The 16,803-nt window shown below is 46.0% G+C and overlaps 1 protein-coding gene across 1 annotated transcript in view; it reads left to right on the top strand.

Moving 5' to 3' along the window:
- The window catches only part of GDA (guanine deaminase), a 91,641-nt gene that overhangs the window by 22,688 nt on the left and 52,150 nt on the right, over positions 1–16,803 (top strand). The window contains exons 2-4 of the mRNA XM_075317962.1: positions 15,059–15,147; positions 15,798–15,969; positions 16,240–16,327. Of these exons, the coding sequence (XP_075174077.1) occupies positions 15,059–15,147; positions 15,798–15,969; positions 16,240–16,327 (349 nt within the window). The remainder of the gene's footprint in view (positions 1–15,058; positions 15,148–15,797; positions 15,970–16,239; positions 16,328–16,803) is intronic.

A 16,803-nucleotide genomic window follows, 5' to 3' on the forward strand; every position in this document is an offset into this window, starting at 1 on the left:
GCTGGAACATTGTAATGGATTATACGAGCGATCAGAGAAATAAAAGTTAATCTCCTATATAGGGACTAGGTAAAAATGTAACAAAGAAAATTGTAAAAATATTTTCAAAAATAAAAAAATAAAAAGCAAAAAAAAAAATAGCATTAAATACATACTATATATTTATGTAAATAAATAAATAAAAAATCTATAAAACTGTCACAATATTTACCCCTTCAGTGAACACCACAAAATAAATAAATAAAAAATGCTGCAACTAAAACCTATGGAAAAGTGGAATAAGACGTAATCAAAAAGTCATATATAAATAAAAATGATATTGCTGAAACCATCATCTTGTCCTGCCAAAACAAGCCACCATGCAGCTTTGCAGAGAAATAAAAAAGCTGTAGCTCTCACAATACAGCAATACAAAAACAATTTTTTTCTTTGTAAATGTTTTTATGGTGTAAAAGCTGCAAACCATAAAAAAACTATATAAAGGTGGTGTCCCTGTAATCGTACTGACCCTGAAGAATAAAGCTGTCTTATCCCTTTTACGATACGGTAAACAGCATAAAATAGAACAAAAGAAAACCATTCCTGAAAAGCTGTTTAGTGATGGGTGAACCCAGACTGTAGAAGTCCGGATCTGCGCGGTTTGAAACTTACCCGAGTGCTGGGCCAGATCTGGCACTTGGGAAATAAAAAAGAAAAGGAAAAATACAGAAAATAAGAATGAAGCAAGCTCTTCAACTTACTGAGGCTCTCTCACGGCTGTAACTGCTCTCGCGGCCTCTCCTTCACTTCCTGGGCCACTCATTAGGCTCATCCATATGCACTGCTTTCCCTGCTTACTGGCAGTTTTGGCATCTGTGATTGGTTGTAGTCAGATGCGCCCCCAGCCTATGCGACAGCATCTGCCTGCAACCAATCGCAAGCACTTTCTGCGGGTCAGTATCGTGGTATAAAAATAAATAAAACAATTTCGCTAGGGTTCCCTCATATTATGATACCCAGCACAGACAAAGCCCACGGCTACATTCTAAAGCCTCCAGCCATGCGATTATCATCGCTGTGTATCAAAATAAGAGGAACTGCATGTGGCTTTTTAAAAAACAATTATTTACATAAATAATTTTAAAAAATGGCGTGCGGGCCCAATTTTGATACCCAGCCAAGACAAAGCACGGCAGCTATTGGCTAGTATTTTCAGATTGGGGAGGCTTATGGTTATTAGGCTGCCCCTAAGCCTAAAGTCGCCCGGAATTGTTGCATTCATTAGATGCGATAAGGCCGACGTTTAAACCCAGCTCTTCCAGATTGCCCTGGTGCGGCTGCAATCGGGGTAATTTAATGGGTTAATAGCAGCCCATAGCTGCCACTAAGCCCTAGATTAGTAATTGGGAGGGTCAATGAGACCCCCATCACTAATCTGTAAGTGAAAATAAGTAAACACAAACACTGAAAAAATACTTTATTTGGAATAAAATATAAAAAACACACCCTCTTTCACAACCCCCCTGCAGGTCCGACTTAATCCAAACAAGGTCACATGACGATTCAGCTCTGCTACATCGGACATTACAACGCGCAATCATGGAACATGTCTGCATGCTGTAACTGCAGGCAGAGACTGAGCTGCGATCAGTAATGACGTCCCTCAGGTCACTCAGCAGAAAGGTTTCCACGGTCCTCCTTCTACTGTGACCACAACTTACCTCCTGGGCCTGCTGTTTCAGCTGTGCAGTGCGATCGTGTGCACATGGCAACCTAATGCTGTCCGGCGTACATACTGCTGAGGAGAGCGGTGGTTACTGTAGCTTGAGCGGCTCACTACAAGGACCTGCCCTTTTGACATTTGCAAGAATTGCCCAATGGCCAGTCCTGGCCTGAGTATGACCACTGGTTTCCCTATGCTGCTGTGACCACCATCTTGGATGCAAGATGACCAACAACAATCTCAATATATGAGGCAGTTAGAGACAAACTGGAGGCTTCAGGGTACATAACAAATGTATATTCACTTTTTAATGGAAGGTGAAGAGCCACGTTAAGAAACAACAGCAATCTGCTATGTACAAACAAACCCTTATATAACAGTTCACCTTAAAGAACAAGAACATGATTTGTGATAAAATTAAGCAAGGGTCATGAAATAATATAATCTAAGGCATGAAAATGTGAGAAAAGGAAATCAATACTACTAGTGCAGGCTGCACCAATGTAGAACATAATGTGATGTAGTTTCTCTTCAGTTTCTTTGTCAGTGTACTTGTTCCTTGAAATATTATCCTTGGTGATTTCATCAACAATGGGAAGTTTTCCAGTTAAACCTGCAATAAGACTCTGAGTTCTGTTTATATGTAATATTATTCTTAAAGGGATTTTTACGTTAGTGGTCTATTCTTGGATAGGCCAATAAAATCTAATTGACGGGGATATGACACTCAGCACCCGGCAGATCAACTGATCCTGGTGTCGGCAGCGTGTAAGATGCAGGTGGATAGGTGACAATGACACTGAGACTGGATTATTTTCAACAATGAAATTGCAGTAAACATCGGCAATAAGGGAAATTGCAAGTGTAAGGTTTGAAGTCTCTAAAACCAGAAAGTTTCTGAATAGGGGCAGCAGACTACTTTGGAAATAAATAAATCAATATCTGAATACTTGTAGTCACAGTTTATGAATCCCAGGGCTCCGGATCTTGCTGCTATGGCCGTTGTGGTTCATCTCCTTTTGTCTTGCAGTGCGGTTTTCACATCTGCTCTTTATGGGGAAGACCCTGGAGCTGGATTCCTAATCTCCTCACACAGTATCTTTCTGCACCTTGCAACTCTTCCTGGCTGCCGTCTTAGACTGGGGCCACACGGGGATTACTGCGATCCCCTCGCATGATACTTGGATCACGCTGGCAGTACAGCAGAGCCGAGTGTCATGAGAGTGTCCCTGCGACTGAGGTCCGATTGTGTGAGCGGACCTCAGCTGCGAGGAGCGGGCCGGTTCTGCAGAGGGGTGGGCTGGCGCTGAGGAGGGTAGGGATTTATCTCCCTTTCTCCTCCGTAGCTGGCTATTGCCATTCTCGCCCTGCACTCACGGTACACCGGTGTGCTGGGGTGGCCTGCTGGGGTGGCCTGCTGTCCTGATGAGTCACTGTGATTCCTCCACAACTGTGCACATTGAGAGCACTGAGAACTGCTGATTGCTAGGTGTTGCACCGCTACTGATCAGATATTGATGAGCTAGCCTCCTAATAATAATATAATCCATCAATGTAAAAGTCCCAGGCAACAACTTTAAGAATTACTAGTGAATCTGTTTCCTTACAATTTAAAGGAAAATCTTTTCCAAATAACTAAAATCTTTCTTACCTTTGAAAATGATGAATCAGCATTGAAGCATGTGCACTGTCGCTCATTCTAATAAAAATGCACTGTTCTGCTGATCAGTGTGGATCTTATTGATTATTCAGTTATCAGGTATCCTGTGGATAGGCAATAATTTGTTTTCACTGTAGAACTCCTTTTTGGCTTTTTTTTTTTTTTCACTGTAATGTCAGTGTATGTTTACCGTGTAAACAGAGGCATAGTTAGGCATTCAGCACAGGTCGACAAAAAATCTTGAGCAGGCCTTTAACCATGTCTCCCTGTTCTACCTAGAGAGGGTGTTTTTTTCAGGCTGTAATAACCAAGAGCCTCCCCAGCCTGAAAATACCAGCCCTCAGCTGTCTGCTTTACCTTGGCTGGATATCAAAATTGTGGGGACCGCACACCATTCTTTAAAATGATTTATTTCAATCATTTTAAAAAAGCTGCATGGGGTCCCTTGTATTTTGATACACAGCCAAGATAACTCACAAAGCTGGGGGCTGCAGCCTATAGCTTCCTTCTCTATCTGTTCTTGATATTATGCCATTTTTTTTCCAATTATTTATCTATTTTTACACTCCACAACCAATCACAGATGCTGGGATGCCGGCAGTCTTACTGCCGGCAGTCTTACTGCCAACCAACCATAGGTGCTGTCAGAGAGGTTGGGTGGGGGAATCAGGGAATATGCATAAGAGCTAAACAGCAGACCCGTAGGTGGTGTGACAGCCGAGCAGTGAATCGATAAGTATAATTCTCCTATTTTGCAGCCCTGTAGCCATTTTACAGAACATAAGTTTGGGTTCTTATAGACGTATATCTTCAAATTTTAAATTTTCACAAGGTTAACAGATGAAAATGCACCATATAATCTGTTGTGCAATTTCTCCTGGGTACGCCGATACCTCATATTTGTTGGAAAACTACTGTTTGGGCACACGGCAGGGCTTGGTAGGAAGGAGTAGCATTTGACTTTTGGAACTTAGCGGAAATCATTAGCAGACGCTATGTCACATTTCGAAAAACCCCGATGTGTCTAAACAGTGGAACAGCCCCCCTGTTACGAACCGGCGCCGCCATAGCCGCAAGCAGCCTGCTGCGGTTCCTGTTGCGCCCAGGCGCCGGCTACCGTTCTTGGCCGTGCCTCGGGTCGTCCAGTTGGCTGTTCCTTCCACCACGTCTAAGTGTGGAGAGGCGGCTAGTGCGCATGCGTGCGCCGATTTACCCCAGCCAGAGTTTAAGCCCGGTGTTTTGCCTAGTGAGCATGCTCAGCCTGATTGTGTTATGTCTGAGACTAAGTCCTCAGTTCAGGCTACTGAGCATGCTCCCACAATTAACCCTAACAGCCTCTTTGCACAGGTACTTGGACTTCGTGCTGTGTCTAAGTTCTGGGATGTGCCTACTGAGCATGCTCAAACTGATAGTCTGCTTTCTGAGCCTGTTGCTCAGGCTACTGGGCATGCTCAGGCACATAGTGCATCAGAGGCTAGGTCCGGTAAGGACCTCACTGAGCATGTCCGTGAGGTGGCAGGCCCTGATAGGGCAGAGGGTGTCAGGTGTCCTGATGACGTGGCAACTCCGGACTGGCTCGCAGAGGCCCGCCCCTATGATCTGGCACCTCAGTATTGGTCGTCAGACGATGACTGGTGAAGTGTTTGGGGCGTGGCTGCCATGAGGTCATCAATGACGTGGCGGTTCCTGATAGGTCGCATGTGACGTCACTGATGACACGGCACTCTGCTATTGGACCTTGGTGGTTCCACCCTGGGTTTGGGGCGGACCCAGGTTATAAAAGGGGCTGGAGACAACATGGAGGTGCGCAGTCTTCACTTTTGCTCAGTCAGAGCACACCTCCATGTTAGAGCCTCATTGCGGCATAAGCCTACGTTGGGAAGCAGTAGGTAGGGTTAGGCGAACGGTGCCTGTCACGCCAAGATTCGTGGCTCGGCACATCAGGGTCAGGCGCCGTGCTTCCCTCCTGCCGTTCCAGTCTTGCTATAGCAGCCCAGTGGCATTAACTGGGCTGCGGCTGCTGTGCTACCTGTCCGATTGTGCCCCCTACGCACACGGACAACGCACCTGCTGCGCCACCTGTCCGATTGTGCACCCTACGCGCACGGACAGCGTACCCCAGGACCCCTGTGGAGTTAACAGGGTGTTCCTTATCCTCCTCGGCTTCCCGGTCAATGCTACTGGTGTACCCATCTGGCCTGACGTGTCCTACACACACGTGGCCAGTCGAGAGGTGGCCAGAAACGCTAATCAGTGGACTGCTCGGCCTGACGTGTCCTACACACGTGGCCGACAGGGCGCTTTCGTGGCGGTCTTCCGGTCAATGCTACCTGGTTACCACCCGGACTGACGTGTTTCCTGCACACGTGGTTGGTGTAGCGCTAGGTGCACCAAAACGCTAATCGGGTTGTCGTCCGGTGTGACGTGTCTCAACACACGTGACCGGTTCCCAGAGTTCCTGGGTTATCTCAGAGCCATCCAGCTCTATATTCTCCGCCTAACCCTCAGGTGCCAGCAGCTCCTTTGTCATCTGGAGCACGGTGGGCCCCGACTGGCGATTAGGATATATACCCCCTGGTCCTAATCTGCCGGTCCTCCCGTAACAGTAAGACTGCGCCAGGGTCTGGCTGGCATGTCGGAGATGGAGCAGCTACGTCAGTTCATGCTGCAGCTTGATGCCAGAGTGAGGTCTCTGGAGAAGTCTGCTCTTGCTGCTGATATGGATGATGTGGTGGCTCAAGCGGCTGCAATGGTGTCAGTCACCAAGCCTACTCCAACCCTCCCTCACCTCTCGCTGCCCAACAAGTTTACGGGGAACAGCAAGGCATGTAGGGGATTCGTGAACCAGTGCTCAGTCCATCTAGAGCTGTTGGCTGCACGGTTTCCTACAGAGAGGTCGAAGGTGGAGTTTATCATCTCCTTGCTCTCTGATAGAGCACTGGAGTGGGCTACCCCATTGTGGGAGAGGAATGACCCCGTAGTACAGGACTCTAAGGAGTTTTTGGAGTCCTTGCGACAAGTGTTCCAGGGGCCTCAGGTCACTCACGACTCGGCCCTACAGCTACTGACTTTGGAGCAGGGGCGTACCTCCTCAAGTCAATATGCTGTGAGTTTCAGGACACTTGCTGCAGAACTGGGGTGGTCAGAGAGGACTCTCATTCCACTGTTCTGGAGGGGATTAGCCTCGCACGTGAAGGACGCATTAGCGTCGCGTGAGGTACCAACTACCCTTGAGGGCCTCATGACTCTGGCTACCCGCATTGACCTGCGGACCTCCGAATGTCAGCTGGAGCGCAGGTCAGAGGGTCGTTCAGCCACTGTAGTGGTCTCTCCTACTGCACCTCCCTTAGAGGACATCTCTGTCCCTATGGACATCTCTAGGGTTGGTGTTGCTAGGTCTTCGAGTCGCAAGGGCATTTCCTGTTTCGCTTGTGGGCAGTATGGTCATTATGCCAACCGTTGCCCAAAGCGTCAGGATAAGCGACCACGATTGGTGACCATAGCTGGAGGTAGACTGGACTCTGCGTCATCCATTAGGGTGACGTTTCCCGCGTCCATTTCCTTTAAGGGGTTAACATGGTCCACAAGGGCAAGTGTGGACACAGGTGCTGGGGATAGTTTCATCTCCTCTTTTGCCCGGCGGCATGCCATCCCACTGGTGCAAATGCCAAGGCCAGTGAAAGTCCGTGTATTGGATGGGTCCTTGTTGCCCAAGGTAATTCACCAGCGGACAGTGCCCATTACCCTTGCCATGTCATCTGGGCATAGGGAGACCATTTCATTTCTGGTTCTCCCTAAGGGTGCAGATGATATTCTGCTGGGTATTCCTTGGTTGAAGAAACATTCCCCACATATCGACTGGTCGTCTGGGGTGATTACACGGTGGAGTGAGTCTTGTAGCTCCCACTGCATGTCTCCATCTTCCGCCCGTCGCTCAGTGGTATCTGTGGCGACTATAGACCATTCGAGTGGGAGGGCCGCTAGAGGGGGGGTACTGTTACGAACCGGCGCCGCCATAGCCGCAAGCAGCCTGCTGGGGTTCCTGTTGCGCCCAGGCGCCGGCTGCCGTTCTTGGCCGTGCCTCGGGTCGTCCAGTTGGCTGTTCCTTCCACCACGTCTAAGTGTGGAGAGGCGGCTAGTGCGTATGCGTGCGCCGATTTACCCCAGCCAGAGTTTAAGCCCGGTGTTTTGCCTAGTGAGCATGCTCAGCCTGATTGTGTTATGTCTGAGACTAAGTCCTCAGTTCAGGCTACTGAGCATGCTCCCACAATTAACCCTAACAGCCTCTTTGCACAGGTACTTGGACTTCGTGCTGTGTCTAAGTTCTGGGATGTGCCTACTGAGCATGCTCAAACTGATAGTCTGCTTTCTGAGCCTGTTGCTCAGGCAACTGGGCATGCTCAGGCACATAGTGCATCAGAGGCTAGGTCCGCTAAGGACCTCACTGAGCATGTCCGTGAGGTGGCAAGCCCTGATAGGGCAGAGGGTGTCAGGTGTCCTGATGACGTGGCAACTCCGGACTGGCTCGCAGAGGCCCGCCCCTATGATCTGGCACCTCAGTATTGGTCGTCAGACGATGACTGGTGAAGTGTTTGGGGCGTGGCTGCCATGAGGTCATCAATGACGTGGCGGTTCCGGATAGGTCGCATGTGACGTCACTGATGACACGGCACTCTGCTATTGGACCTTGGTGGTTCCACCCTAGGTTTGGGGCGGACCCAGGTTATAAAAGGGGCTGGAGACAACATGGAGGTGCGCAGTCTTCACTTTTGCTCAGTCAGAGCACACCTCCATGTTAGAGCCTCATTGCGGCATAAGCCTATGTTGGGAAGCAGTAGGTAGGGTTAGGCGAACGGTGCCTGTCACGCCAAGATTCGTGGCGCGGCACATCAGGGTCAGGCGCCGTGCTTCCCTCCTGCCGTTCCAGTCTTGCTATAGCAGCCCAGTGGCGTTAACTGGGCTGCGACTGCTGTGCTACCTGTCCGATTGTGCCCCCTACGCACACGGACAACGCACCTGCTGCGCCACCTGTCCGATTGTGCCCCCTACGCACACGGACAACGCATTTGCTGCGCCACCTGTCCGGTTCCCCTACGCGCACGGACAGCGTACCCCAGGACCCCTGTGGAGTTAACAGGGTGTTCTTTATCCTCCTCGGCTTCCCGGTCAACGCTACTGGTGTACCCATCTGGCCTGACGTGTCCTACACACACGTGGCCAGTCGAGAGGTGGCCAGAAACGCTAATCAGAGGACCGCTCGGCCTGACGTGTCCTACACACGTGGCCGACAGGGCGCTTTCGTGGCGGTCTTCCGGTCAACGCTACCTGGTTACCACCCGGCCTGACGTGTTTCCTGCACACGTGGTTGGTGTAGCGCTAGGTGCACCAAAACGCTAATCGGGTTGTCGTCCGGTGTGACGTGTCCCAACACACGTGACCGGTTCCCAGAGTTCCTGGGTTATCTCAGAGCCATCCAGCTCTATATTCTCCGCCTAACCCTCAGGTGCCAGCAGCTCCTTTGTCATCTGGAGCACGGTGGGCCCCGACTGGCGATTAGGATATATACCCCCTGGTCCTAATCTGCTGGTCCTCCCGTAACACCCCCAAGTCACCCCATTTTGGAAATTAGCCCCTCAGGGAACATATCTGGACATGTGATGAGCAGCTTGAACTCTCAGGTGATTCACCGAATTTTACAACATTGAGCTATGAAAATAAAAAATCCCATTTTTCCCACAAAAATGTTGTTTCAGACGCAAATTTTGTAGTTTCACATGTATAACAGGAGAAAATGCACCATACAATTTGTTGGGCAATTTTCTTGAGTACACCAAAACCCCATATTTGGTGGAAAACTACTGTTTGGGTGCACGGCAAGGTTTGGAAGGAGTGCTATATGAATTTTGGAGAGCCATTGTGGCTGGAATAGATTGCAGATGTTATGTTACATTTGACAAACCCCTGACATGCCAAAATAGCATAAACCTCCACAAAAGGGACCCCATTTTAAAAACTGTACCCCTAAATAAATGTATCTATGGTTGCAGTAGGCATGTTGACACCACGTGTGTGACACAAAATGTTATACTATTGGGCGATGAAGAAAAAATAATTACCGTATTTTTCGCTTTATAAGACGCACTTTTGTTCCCCCAAATTTTGGGGGAAAGTAGGGGGTGCGTCTTATAGACCGAATATACGGGGTGTGTACATATATATATATATATATATATATATATATTTATATATATATAAATATATATATATATATATATATGTATACTGCAGGGTCCGCTCTGGAGCAGTGCTGGGTCAGGTGACAGCTGCGAGCGGCAGCGTTTGATCTGCTCCCGCTCATATAATATGCACAGCCGCTGTTCATCAGCAGCGTGGTGCTGAAACTGCATCACGCTGAGAGGCTGGGGCATCGGGGCATATTATATCTGCCTGCGCCCTCCTTTGATCGCACATGATCTCCACTGTGTTAGATATGGCCCCCGTGCTGCTGCCCATAGTAAAATAAAAAAAGCTTTACTTACCTCCAGTGCTGATCTCCGGTCTCCTGCTGCTGTTGTCCGTGATAAGGCACGCAGAAATGATATCACTCTGCCGTGCCGATCACATGACCGGCAGGAAGAACCAGGAAGTGGAGGAGGGAGTACTCGGAGCTCAACTGCAAGGAGGGAGACACAGGGATTACAGCGCTGAGAAGGTAAGGAAAGTGTTTTATTTTATTATGGGCAGCAGCATGGGGGGCATATCTAACACAGGGGAGATGTGCCATCTATAGTGGCCATGGGCAGCACACATGGGGGGCATATCTAACACAGGGGAGATGTGCCATCTATAGTGGCCATGGGCAGCACACATGAGGGGCATATCTAACACAGGGGAGATGTGCCATCTATAGTGGCCATGGGCAGCACACATGGGGGGCATATCTAACACAGGGGAGATGTGCCATCTATAGTGGCCATGGGCAGCACACATGGGGGCCATATCTAAAACAGGGGAGGTGTGTCATCTATAGGGGCGATGGGCAGCACACATGGGGGCCATATCAAACACAGGGGAGGTGTGCCATCTATAGGGGCCATGGGCAGCACAGGGGGACGTGTCCCAGCACAAGGGGGCTATATTCAATATAAGGGGGCCATATCCAGATTAAGGGGGGCTAATTTTAGGATGGGGGGCTATGAGGGACATATACCCTATATGATTTGTTAGATGGACACTGGCATTATAAGATGGACCCTATTGAACATTAAAAAAAAAAATTCTCTTTTCCTTCACCAAATTTGGGGGTGCGTCTTATAATCAGGTGCGTCTTATAAAGTTAAAAATCCAGTATATTTTTATCACTAAAATGTTGTTTTAAACTCAGATTTCAGATGTTCACAAGGGGAATAGGTAAAAAAGGTCCCATAATGTGTTTCCTAAATGTGGTAATAACCCGACTGTACAGTATTATTTAGCTACACCACAGCAGAGATTATTCTAGAATAGTTTGCGGACTCCTCTCGGGGAATTTATTTACGAGTATAGTAACCATTTTATCTTTGGAAAACACCCATAAAGTTAAACGCAATGAATTTTTGCAGAACTAAAAATTGCAAATAAGTCCTTGTAGTGCTAATTTCACACTATTTTTCCCAAAATAAAATTTTTTACATCACCAAATTTTGAATGCTATAGTTTTTTTTTATTTTTATGTCGACAGAGTCAGGGGAGGATTTTTTTTTTTTGACGGGATAAGTTGGAGTTTTTATTGGCACCCTTTTGGACCATATAATTTTTTTTGATCACTTTCTATTCCACTTTTTGTGAGGCAGAATCAAAAGGAAACAGCTACACTGTTTGCAGAATTATTAGGCAAATGAGTATTTTGATCACATGATAATTTTTATACATGTTGTCCTACTCCAAGCTGTATAGGCTTGAGAGCCAACTACCAATTAACTAAATCAGGTGATATGAATCTCTGTAATGAGAAGGGGTGTGGTGTAATGACATCAACAAACTATATAAGGTGTGCTTAATTATCATGACTAAGATTGCTCTGGCAATTGAAATGCATTGAAAAGTGTTTTCACGGCATAATATAACTGCCATAATGTGCACTAAAATGGATGAATAAATTGCACCTTGGATGTGAAGATCTGGATCTATTTATTTTATTTTTCATGATGATGAGATACATTGCCAACAAGTCATGTTGTTAAGTCAACAAGTCAGGAGGAGGACCAGAGTGCAGAAGTGGAAGACGAGATGGTGGACAATGAAGTCACTGACCCAACCTGGCAAGGTGACATGCAGAGCGAGTATAGCTGCACAGAGGAGGAGAGATCTGCAGCACCATGAAAGGTAGGAAGAGGCAGTGAGGTGGCCAGAAGGAGAAGGTAGGCAACTGTTCCCCAGAATAACCACACTTGGCAAAATCCCAGGTCAAGGGTTTGATGCTCCCCAGTCTGGCACTTTTTTACAGAAAGTGCAGCTGATAAGAAGACGATGATTTGCAACTTGTGCCATACACAGATCATCAGGGGCCTGACCACTACCAGCCTGACCACCAGCATCATGCTCAGCCACATGTCACCAAAGCATCCAACTAGGTTGGCCAAACACCTGGGTCCACAATCACTGTCTGTTGGTGAAACCACTGCCTCGTCCCCTGTGTTACATACTTGCCAATCCCCTGTCCAGAATGCTGGGGCTGACTGTTTCTGTCCTGCACCTGTTGTTGCACATTTGCAAAACCTATCAGCAACCACATTCACTTCCATTTCCCAGTGGATCATTTAGCTTTCACTACCCCAGGCCTTGGAATGGAAGCAGAAATATGCAGCCACCCATGCACAGGTCAAAATGGTAAATGGCCACATTTCCAGAGTGCTTGCCCTGGAAATATTGCTGTGTAGGCTTGTGGTCATTGAGAAGTTCCGCAACCTCATCGCTGCAGCCATCCTCGGTACTCTGGCCCTAGCCGCCACTATTTCTCCATTGTGTCATCCTTGCCTTACACAAGCACATGTCCCATTACATCACCTGTGCCCTGACTAATGCAGTTACAGGGATGGTCCACTTAATCACTGACACCCGGGCACTTACTTGTAGCCAGGGGTGCTACATTTCCCTGACGACACACTGTGTGAACCCTGTAGAGGCCGGCACTGAGTCAAACCCTGGGACGGAACATGTACTACCGACGCCTAGAATTGAGGGTGTTAATTTCTTCCGAGTTTCCTGCAGCTCCTATACCAGTCCCTGCACCTTCTCCTCCTCCATCTCCGAAGTTTCGTCCTTATTAGTCACATCTGGAAGCACTGGAGCACTGCCTCAGTGAAGCGGCAACAGGCTCTGCTGAAATTCATTTCTTTAGGTGACAAACAGAACATTTCCACAGAGTTCTTGAAAGATCTAACAGAACAGACAGATCTGTCACCGCTGAATCTACAACCTGGCAAGGTCATGTGTGATAATGACTGTAAGCTGGTGGTGGCTCTGAAACTTGGTAAACTGGCTCAAGTACCATGTCCGGCTCACATCCTCAGCTTAGTGGTTCAGCGGATACTGAGAACCTACCCAGATTTGTCTAAGCTACTTGGGCTGTGTGTGCGCACAAATGTTTGCAAGTCAGCCACAGCTGCCATGAGTCTGGCAGTGCTGCAGCAGTGCTTGCAAGTGCCACCTCACCAACTGGCTTGTGACATGACAATGTGCTGGAACTCATCATTACATATGTTGGCAAGGCTTTGGGAACAGCAGAGGGCAGTAGTTGATTACCAGCCACAATAGACGCATTGGTATTCTGGTCAGCCTCTGGAGGTTCTCAGAAACTTTGAGGAATCAACCTAGATGATGATGTACGGTGATGATGCCATAATCAACGTAATCATCCTTTTTGTGTCCACTCACATGCTCACTGCTCAAATTTAAAGAGAAAGCTTTGTATGCGGATCAGGTGAACATGAAGGAAGAAAGTACACAGGGAAATACTGCTCACGCCAGCCTCATCTCATCTTTTCAGCTGAGATTGAGTGATAATGAGGAACAGGAAAAAGTTGCCTGCATTACAGAGGGTACTACCAACACTAGCTTCTTGTCTGTTCAGGGTGGATGGCCTGAAAAGAAGGAGAGGTAGGAAGAGGAGATGGAGAGTTGTCCTCTTGGTGGGGGACAGGGAAGTCTTGCCTGTCAGAAGTCTGGCATGAATGACTGACTATATATCTCGCTGCCTTTGTAGTCACCCTTGCGTTAAACACATTTTGGCCATCACCGATTACTTGCTGTTCACCCTTCTTGACCCACACTACAAAGAGAACTTTCCATCTTTCCTTCCCGCTGCAGAGTGAGCTAGTAAAATGCAATACTTGAAGGCCCTATTAGAAAATTTAGGAGAACATTTTTCCATCTTACAATGCTGTCGGCAGAGGTCATAATTCCTTGGACAACCAAGGAAGAGAGATGAGGCTGACACACACCAGGTCCAACAGAGGCAGGGGAATGCTATCAAAAATCTGGGATAGTTTCATTAGACTTTCCAAAAGCCCAGGTTCTGATGCGTGGAATAATCTGACAAACAGGGAAACGTTTTGTCAGATGGTGAAGGAGTACCTAGCCGACTGTTCTAGCATCCTTCGTGATTCCTCTATGCCGTACAACTATTGGATATCCAAGCTGGACACATGGCATGAACTGTCCCTCTAAGCATTAGAGGTGCTGGCCTGCCCTGCTGCTAGCGTTTTGTCAGTGTGTGTATTTAGTGCTGCCAGGGGTATAATAACTGATAGATGCATTTGCCTGTCCACTGAAAATGCTAGTAGGCTGACTCTTACAAAATGAACAAGCCCCAGATTGGCCCAAACTTCTCCACACCACCAGATGACAGCAGCAGAATGTAAAGCCAATTAAAATGTTATTTTTTTCTTGTGCATTCCCATGCACCTCTTCCCACGAAAACAAGGGTATATAGTTCATAGTTTCTTCTTTCTCTTGTCCTCTTTCTCCTCTTCCTTCACCATATCAACAGGGTCATCATGTGACCCTCGCTCTTAATATTTCCAGGTCGTGTATGATGCCCTCCTACCTAATTTTGAGAGGATGTCTATGAGACCTACCTCTATTATTCTCTTACATAGATAGATGTATGCTACTGCAGGTAAGTAGGTGACAGGTTCCCTTTAAACATTGTTTTTTCCTAACTACGTTAACAATTACTTGTAATAAATGCATGAGTAAAAACTTTTTTGGGAGCCTGATAAAGCACCCCTACTATATTATATTATATTATACAGTATTATTGGGGTACATCTCTTTGACAGGTTCCCTTTAAGCAGTTCCAAGATCTATACATCAATCTGCTCCACAGCTCTTGCTGATTTCTATCTATGTTAGACATTTCACTTTTGGACGTAGTGGTCTGATAGCTAAGATTTATGAAAATACAACTCATCCTGCATATACTGTACATTGCCATTATAGAAAGTTGACTCTGTCCTATAGTTTGCACCAATGTCTGACATACTCAATGAACTGTACTATGCTTATATAGTCTTCAATAACATACTTTATATTCAGCATGTTGTGTGTATGTTATAGAATTTATATGTACAGAGTATGCAAGCAAAAGTAATAATCTAAAAATTCTGTAAAACTGATGCCACAAGTTCAAATGTGCACCTTGTTTTTTCTTTTAGATTTTATTCTTTGAAGATGCCCAGAAACAATCAATATTGGCTCAGAAATGGGGTTTTGATGAAAGCAGCATTCAAGAACTTGGCAAGAAGTAGGTATCAATTATAAATACCTTTTTAATTTTGTGACAGGTTTGCAATGGTGATTACAATGGAGGTGTTGTTTCACAAATACTCGAAGCCTACTTCCTTTTCAAAACACATATATTATATAAAGTGCCTTGAAAAGTATTCACACCCCATGAACTTTTCCACATTTTTCATGTTACATTCACTTTAAACCAAAATTTGAATGTGTTTTATTGGAATTTTATGGGATATACCAACACAAACTAGCACAATGTTGCAATATGTTGCACAACTTGTCCATTCCATGCCTAGAAAACCTGGTGCTGTTCTTAAAGATCATGGAAGCCATACAAAATACTAGATGTAGTAGGTATTGATGTGGGGTGTATTAACTTTTGCATCAATTAATTTGAATAAAACTGAAGAATTTTTTAATGAAAGTTATATTATTAACATTACTTCCATTTTCTGGGTTAAAACACTATTCAAGGAAACTCAGCTTGACAAAAATTTTGGAACATGATCTAGTATTCAGTGAGATGTAGATTAAAACGTTACTATCAAAGGGGTGTACTCATTCATATTAAGCAGTCTATGTAAGTTTATGGACCGCTCTTCATATTAAATAGGATGGTATCTTGTTTTAATAATGTATCATGCTTTATGTTTTTAGTGAGTTCTTTATGCCAGGGATGATTGACACTCATATCCATGCACCTCAGTATGCCTTTATTGGAACAGGAATGGAAAGGCCTCTTTTGGAATGGTTGGCACATACTACATTCCCAACAGAAGACACATACTCAGATGTAGAAATTGCCAGGAACATATATGACTCAGTCGTGGTAGGTCTACATAATTTATACATTTTTTTTCTGTTCGTTATCTCAGTTGTCAGGTCTGTTTCTAATTGTTTTCATGGATACATTTTTGCAGCTCTTTTGAGGAGAATCTCATATAGATCTAACTTAAAAATGATATTACAAAAATACTGAAAATACTAAAATCTATAAAGAAATTAATGTGGTACACTTTATTATTTAAAGCTGGAAACACCACTAGTAAAAGTACTTAATTTGTGTATTAATTATGGTTTTGATTTTTACTTTTTAAAGAGAAGAACATTGAAAAACGGTACAACAACAGCTTGTTACTTTGCTACAATACATACTGATGCTTCCATTGTGCTGGCTGATATCACAAGTAAGGATCCCATAACTAGATCTGAATTTCCATTTAAACTCACGTCTTTGCCTGAATAATTTTTTCACATTCTCTACAATAAGCTTACACTTCTTAATCCATGGATAAATGATGATCTTTAGGCCTCTTTCACACGTTCGTGAAAAACCACGCACGTTTTTCACGGACGTGTCAGAAGTGCATTTTGCCCTCCGTGAGACGTGTTTATGGCCTACGTGTGTTCTCCGTGTGTTATCCGTAATAACACACGGAGAACGGGAACTTTCTACTCACCTGTCCCTGGCGTCGCTGTCCGTGGTGCTGTACTTCGGTCTCCGGTCCTGCTGACTCCCCGCTGCTGCTGCTTCCGGCCGCGGTGAAGTGAATATTCAATTAGCATAATTAGCAGCAGTCGGCAGCAAGTGACAGCAGCGGCAGAGACAGGAGGGCTGGAGAAGGTGAGTAAAGTTTTGTTTTTTTTTCTCACAGGCACATGT

This window comes from Anomaloglossus baeobatrachus, chromosome 1 (assembly GCF_048569485.1).
Source record: "Anomaloglossus baeobatrachus isolate aAnoBae1 chromosome 1, aAnoBae1.hap1, whole genome shotgun sequence".
NCBI classification, from domain to species: domain Eukaryota; kingdom Metazoa; phylum Chordata; class Amphibia; order Anura; family Aromobatidae; genus Anomaloglossus; species Anomaloglossus baeobatrachus.